This window comes from Podarcis vaucheri (genome assembly GCF_965113315.1).
Source record: "Podarcis vaucheri genome assembly, chromosome: 7".
NCBI classification, from domain to species: Eukaryota; Metazoa; Chordata; class Lepidosauria; order Squamata; family Lacertidae; genus Podarcis; species Podarcis vaucheri.
The window spans coordinates 81,660,138-81,667,457 of NC_138765.1; the positions used below are offsets into that span (position 1 = coordinate 81,660,138).

At 45.5% G+C, this 7,320-nt stretch overlaps 1 protein-coding gene across 5 annotated transcripts in view; it reads left to right on the forward strand.

The window, feature by feature from the left end:
• Positions 1–6,995, forward strand: part of PAX7 (paired box 7) — a 178,575-nt gene extending 171,580 nt beyond the window's left edge. For all 5 annotated transcript variants that reach the window (XM_082230186.1, XM_082230183.1, XM_082230182.1 and 2 more), the window contains one exon: positions 2,073–6,995. In XM_082230186.1, the coding sequence (XP_082086312.1) occupies positions 2,073–2,188 (116 nt within the window). In that variant the 3' untranslated portion in view covers positions 2,189–6,995. The remainder of the gene's footprint in view (positions 1–2,072) is intronic.
• The last annotated feature ends 325 nt before the right edge of the window (positions 6,996–7,320 follow it).

Here is a 7,320-nt window from a genome sequence, read left to right on the forward strand (position 1 = left end):
TTTGACGTGCTTTTGAACTGCTAGGTTGGCAGGAGCAGGGACCGAGCAATGGGAGCTCACCCCGTCGCGGGGACTCGAACCGCCGACCTTCTGATCAGCAAGTCCTAGGCTCTGTGGTTTAACCCACAGCGCCACCCGCGTCCCTGTGTAGTCCCAGGTGTAGAACCCCACAAATTAGTAGAGTCACAGAACTGTAAAGCTGGGAGGGAGCCCAACCCGCTGCAGTGCAGGAATCACAGCTCAAGAATCCCTGAAGGAGAGACCGCTGATTCAGGCCAATGCCAATCTAGTCCGCCATCCTGTCCTCACAGTGACCAACCTGATCCCGGTGGGAATCCAACACGCAGGGCACAGGCGCAAGGAGAACTCTCCCATCCTGTCGCTCCAGCAGAACTGGTATTCAGAAGCATCTATGGATCAGGCCAAAGTGAGTTCCATCTACCCCACCAGCATCCTGTTTCCCCAGTGGCCAACCAGATGCCCCGAGGGGAATTCTGCAAGCAGGACCCCTCAGCACAGGAGCACTGTCTTCCCCCCCCATGGCAGTTTCCAGCAACTGGTACTGGGAAGCTCTGCCGCCAATGTTACGGGTCCGTCCAGGCCTCTCGTGGGGAAGCCAAGCTGAGATCTCGTGGAGACAAGCAGTGAGAAACTCGCCTGCTCCATCCTGGATGGTGTCGGCAGAGGTGTGCAAGGGGCAGGGTGGGGGGGAGATGGGGGGGCGGAGAAAGAGGTGAATGGAGGAGAGCCAGAACAGAGCAGTCCCAGCCATTCCCAGAGGCCGAGGCTGCGCTAATGAAACCGCTGATGGAACGCAGAAGCGTGAAAGGATTCCTAATGGATGTGACAAGTCTAATAAGAATTTTCGCCTGGAAGGGACCCCCCTTTGGGGCAAGATGCTGACAGGATGCTGATGGCTGAAATTTGTTTACCCGTTGGCACCAATGGTGCCTTCCTTGCCAGCCTTGTATTAATCTAATTTGTGACATTAGAATGAGGGGGGTGGGCACAGAGTTTGACTGAAGCACTGCTAATCGGGAGTGTCAGTTACTTACTCATATATATATATATATATATATATATATATATATATATATGAACTTTCACTTGCCAGTCTTCAGAGAATGGTGGATTTTGGGTCTTCCAGCCAAGCCAAAAGCACGTCACACAATTCCATTTACAGCCAAGAAATGTATGAAGCGTTTATTTTTATCCTTTTCCCGCAAACTAACTCGAGGTCTCAGGGCGGGCTCGTGACGTGGCACCCAAATTTTCAAGTGCAGGATGAGGGCACAGGATTCCGCATGCTGGACGGATTCTGGCTTTCTTTCTTTTTTTAAAAAAAACACAATTCAACCAAGTTTCTAGGCCTCTCTATTAATAGAGTCCATGTGTTTTGACTTTCGAAAGCAAGATGACTTAACAATGGAAAAAAACGACACTTTGGGGCAGCCAAGGGGGGCTTATAAGCGTGTAGATGGATGCCAAATGAAAAATCAGAAGCCATGGCTTTTTAAACATGTTCGTGGGAGGTGGGGTTATTGGTTTCAGTTTGTTTTTGTTTCGTTATGTATTTGTATTCACATTTTGTATTTTTCTGTTGTGAACCGCCATCGGATCTTCGGATGAAGGGCGGTGTACAAATTAATATTATTATTATTATTATTATTAGTAGTAGTAGTAGTAGTAGTAGTAGTATTAAGTTTTCAGAAGTTGTGGGGTATGGTATCAGATTGAGGACTAGCTGCTTACTTTTTTTAAAAAAGGCAAGAATCTCTATCCCACTCTTCTGATACGTAGGCATTACTCAGGGTGGCTTCCAATAGCTAAGAACACAATATTATAATAAAATAATGCAAAATGCATCAGAGATAGGCATGGCAGATGAATACCGTGTTTTAAAAACTGCAGCTGCCAAGCCCCATGGTGGGCGGTGAGACAAACATGGGCTGACTGGGCTCTCCCATCTTTATCTAGGGTGTGTCTTTGTAGAACTGTAAGCGCTTCTTCTGCAACATCATTCGCACTTTACCTCTTCCTCTGTTGTTTACTCCTCCTCTTCCTTTCCCCAGCCGCAGTTGACTATCTGACCAAGAACGTGAGCCTGTCCACACAGCGTAGAATGAAGCTTGGGGAACATTCGGCTGTGCTGGGTCTCCTACCGGTTGAAACAGGCCAAGCTTACTGATGGATGCAGCCACACGACATTGTCTACATTGATAGTCGACCACCAATGAGACACAAATGAAAAATGGAAGGGGAAAAAAATCCCACTTCTGCCACCAGCCTGCCAAGGACCCAGCTCTGTCAACGCCCTTCTTCTTCTGGGACCTTAAGCATCGAACCTTCCAAATCTTGCCTGCACCTGAAGGGCAAAGAGAGCTGAGGAAGGAAGGGAGAATTTCCCACTAATCCAAATTCTAACTGTGCAGACCTGTTAAGAAAGCGCTCGCCTATGGTGACTTCAAAGGCCAGAGACAATGAGTGTGATCCGATGTTTATTTCCCCCCTGATGTTCAAGCCCTCCTAGCCAACGCCGTAAACAACCAACAGTTATGGACCTTCCATTGATGTGGCCTCTGGGCTTAAGTCACTGTGGAACCTGTTTTCTTCGTAAATATATAGATAGATAGGTAGATTCTTTTCGTCTGTCTGCCCCCCAGCCCCATTTAGTTATTGTACATGATCGGCATTGCCTGTGAAGGAGGAATCCTGGTGATTGTTAAGTGTTGATCTTGGGACCAAATGGGAAGATATTTGGACCAAAAATGGAGAAGGTATTTCAAAAAGGGGTGAGGTTACAGTGCATCTCAATTCAATGTGTTGGGGAGAGGGAGATTTGATGTATATTGTAACTTTTTTTTTCCAGTTTGGGGACCACTAATTCTGCAGGAAGTTGAGACAGAATCTGAGGAAGCTGGAGGTTAGATGCAGGATGAATACCACACAACTTTGTTCGCCTATGGCGTTTTAAAATTGCCACGTTCTGGCAATCAAGGGAGCCAAGTATATTAACAAAGACAAGGGATCCCTTGTTGTCTAGGCTGTCAAAAATCCCACACACCCTGAACACTGGCTTCAAAGTTGCATTGGGTCCTGTTGGATGAATCTATTCATCTACAAGTCCACCACATGGTGACAAGGAAGATAGGGGGAACTCTTCATTTTCATCCCCCTTCTGGTTGATTTTGACTGCTATACAGTCAGCGGCACCCAGCTTGCAAATGGAAGTCTTCTGTGGGAGGTGCTTCTATTAAAACTAGGTATTTAAAAGATTCAGGAACTGGTCCATACAACACTAATTTGCAGAATGTTTCCATATGCAAATTTCCACTGTTGCTGATGCAGTTCAGAAGCCTAGCAAGGTCTGTATGGACCCACATTCTTTACCTCTAGTGCAGATGCAAATTTGGGCTGGATTTCAGAGTGGGAGGCAGGAATCAATGTCTGTCAGGGCTCACTCTGAGCTGTGGGGTACCAGCGGGGTTTTCTGGGCCCACAAATGGATTGGGTCCCCCCACAACCTGTTGGCAAGGTCTGTTGCCTATGTGCACACTGAAACTAAAAGAAGTGCCTCTGGGCATGTGAAGATGGCAGAATTTCGTGGGCAATGTACTCTGTAGTGCCCCCGGCTGCCTTGTTACAAAGTGGGGAGGCAGGGAGCAGGTCATCTGGGTCATCTCCTAACAACACCCCTGGAGGAACTTATTCCAGCAGTGACTTCGTATATCCAGTTTGATAGAAAAAGAGGAGATGAGAAAGTTCAAGGACAGGAGAAAAGGACAGTCGAAACAATCGACTGGCAGTGGTAGCCAACGATCCGTATTAGGATGAATGGTTTTCAGTGGTAGAGCAGGTTCAAGATCCAATTGCATCTCCAGATAGGGTTGGAAGAAACCCCCTAGATGAAACCTTGGAGAGCCACTGCCAGTCAGTGTCAACAATACTGGGCTAGATGGACCAATGGTCTAAGGCAGCTTCCTATTTTGCCTACCAAAATTGGGAGCATTCCATTGCATCGGTGCTAGTCTTTCCTTTCAGGAAGTATCTGTGGCTCAATGGCAGAGCATCTTGCTTTGCACACCAAGGTCACTGGTTCACTCTGTAGCATTTTGAGTTCAAAGCATATCAGATAGCAAGGCTAGACTCTCCTGATGTTCAGAATACCTCATGGGTGTTGCAAGGTCTGTTGCACTTCATTGTGTGTGTCCACGAAGTCCCCACTCCCCTGAAACTCCCTTAAATGCAACAGCATTCACCAGTGGGCATGTGGTGGGTTTTTAATCCATTCCAAAAATTGTTGCGTTCCAAAATTAGGAGAACCATGAGTGCAATGTCAGACAGGCAAACCTTCAAGCCCGGAAGTGGAAGAATAATGAAAATGCAATCAGGAAGAGCTGGTAGTTTTAAGTTCAGAAAAGTCATTCCATCTCTCAAATTCCTTTCAGCCTCGTTTAAAGCCACGGGTGACCAGTTTCCTTCTCTACTGCTTTCACCTTGACAAACCATCTACTCTGGATGGTTTTAAGAGTTTCCGAGATACGAAATTTACCTCTAGCTCCAGCCACAGTCCCAGCCCATCTACCAAAATTTCTCATCTCAAGAGTTCACAACTCTAAGGCGAATTCACTCATATCACAGAAACAATGCCAGAATTATATATAAGCTAAACAAGCTATAGATTAGAGCCCCACTCTCTTCGGAGGCCCCCCCCCCAAAAAAAAAAAATTAAAGGGAAAAAATTACTTTGATAAAAGACATATTTTGTTATGTGCAAATGGCTTTAGATACCTATTAGGTCCATAAATATAGCATATATTCAACACAAAAAGAGCAACAATTTGTTGTTAACAAAAGGACAGCTGGACATATAAAGGACCCCTTTACCTTCAGTGGCTTAGGGCCTCATCAAACCTAAATCTGGCCCTGCACAGAAACCATGTTTTGATCTCGGATTGTTCTTGCATATATATATTTGGGGGCGGGGGGCGGGAGGGGTAGCTCAAGGGCAGCATTGACTTCTCCCAATTCCATATACATATGCAAAATTGCATAGCAACTCTACTTCAACCAAAAGTCACCAATGCCACATAAACAGGAAGTAGCGCCCTTGGAAAACACTGCTTCCTGTTTTCCACTCACCCCCAATTTCCGCATCGGTTTTTGCAATTGTACATATAAAATAAAGCAGCACACACACACCGGACTGTGACCTATCCCCAGCCATTATTCCTGCAGATCCTTGGATCTCCGAGTCCATCTGGGATGTTGGATGCTATGGAATGATGCTAGTGAATAGTAATGTTATTTGCCACTTCCCTTTGCCACAAAAGTGCACAGCCACCTAAGCCGCTGCTGTAAATATAGAGCTTAGAAGAGTATGTTGAAGAGGAGAAGCTCCTCAGCTCTTGGAGGGGGTACCTACGTACCTTAAGTGGAAACTCGGTCACGTGGTGTTTGTTTATAGAAAGTTGGCATTTCTCTTTCTTCTCTCTCTCTATATTACTAAACACACAGTGAGTGCTGTGGTAGTTTTTAAAAATACACATATATAAATATAAATAAATATATATATATATATACATATATATATAAAGGCTTGGGAGGCAGAACAGTGTAGGACCTTTTGCGTATTGTATGTTTTCAAAATACATTCCAATAACTTTTGGGGTTTGGGGTGAATTTTTCTTTAGGGGGTGGGGGAAAGGGAAAGTTGCCTCTATCTTCTTTTTCGTGAAAGGAAATTTAAACTCATTGGTGGAAGAAGAAAAAATATGTTGGGGGTTGGTTTTAATTGATTTATTAGATGAGCAGCAAAAAATTCTGGGGATGGGAAGCCAGCAAAGGGCAGGTGGAAGACAACACCCAAAAAGAAATGCAAAAAATCAAGGTGAACTGAAGGGGAGGAACCAAATGGTCGCTTTTACTATACTATACTATACTATACTGACGGGCTGAGTTGCACTCAATTATTTTTATTTTTATTTTAGTTCCCCCACCTTTAAGCAACCTTCCTCCCCAGCCATCCTGCAAACAGATTTTGTAACCCCTTTGCTTTTGAATGTTAAGTGATGTGCATCATGGGAAGGGGAACATTCTTTGGGACACACAAGCCCCAAACCTCCTGCCCTTCGATGTGAAGAACCAGTCCCTTTGGATTCCGGCTATGGCATTGGCCAACTGGAACATGCACAGTTAGTGTACTACCATGGAGATTTAAATCTGAAATGCAGACATCTCCTGATTCAGTTATTTTTGTCCCATAGGGACTGTACCAAAACTCAATTTTCCTATTTAAGCATCCCATTTCACAAACATCAGGGAAACAGCTTTTGCTTTCGGTGGCTTTTTCGACACTTAACTGCAAACCGGCGAGTTCCGGTGCTCTTTCTCCCTGTTGATTTGTTGTTGATGATCATGTTCTATAATACGTTGACATGCCTCGGATGTTTGTAAGCAAAGGCGTTTGTAAGCGAGGTTGCCCCATGGACCACGGCAAACCAGGTTGGGCATCAGTGTGGGCAAGTGAGGGCAAAGGACAGTGAGGGCAAAGGAGGAGGAGGAGGCAGACAGCCAGGAGAGCTTTCAAAGCAAATCCTTGACAGCTGGAAATATTTGAAGCCCTATAGTGAGGACGCGAAGTGGTGAACTTCCTCTGCCCCTCATTGCTCTCCCCAAAGCTGCTCTTGTGAACGAGTCCGACTGCATTGACACATTCCATGTTTCGCTGATCATTCCGGTGGGGGATTTTCCAAGCTTGGGTGGCCTTGCCCAGATTCCATATGTGCCCCCCCCATGCACAATCAATGCTCTTGAATGCACAGACTTTCCTGTTCATTGCCATGGATAGTTCCAATGTGCATTTGATGCAGAACACCCTGGGATTTGCTGAAATGTACGGGGAAAGTTCTCTCATTGGAGAGAATTTGGCACCAGAACTTCCCTGCCCAGCCTGCAAAGCAAAGGGCTGGATACTGATTTTGGGGGGGGGGCGGGGGGAGAAAACAAAAAAACTGAAATAAATCACCTCCTCCCCACATGTTCTTTACCAGGTATCATTCTAACATCATCTTTGCATATTCTCTATTTTCTGCTCACCTTCCCCCACCCCCAAACCCAGCCAAATGCTCCTGCACCCCTGGGGAAAAATATATATAGATATCTGACCACTCAGAGATTTTGTGTATTTAATGTTTCTAACTTGTCACCCGCCCCGCCTCCTAACCAACTCCACATACCCCGCAAAACCTGGACAAATATTATCTGTAGAACATACCTTATTCCTAGTAATTGCAGATATGTTGCTTCTGTGTTCGAGTC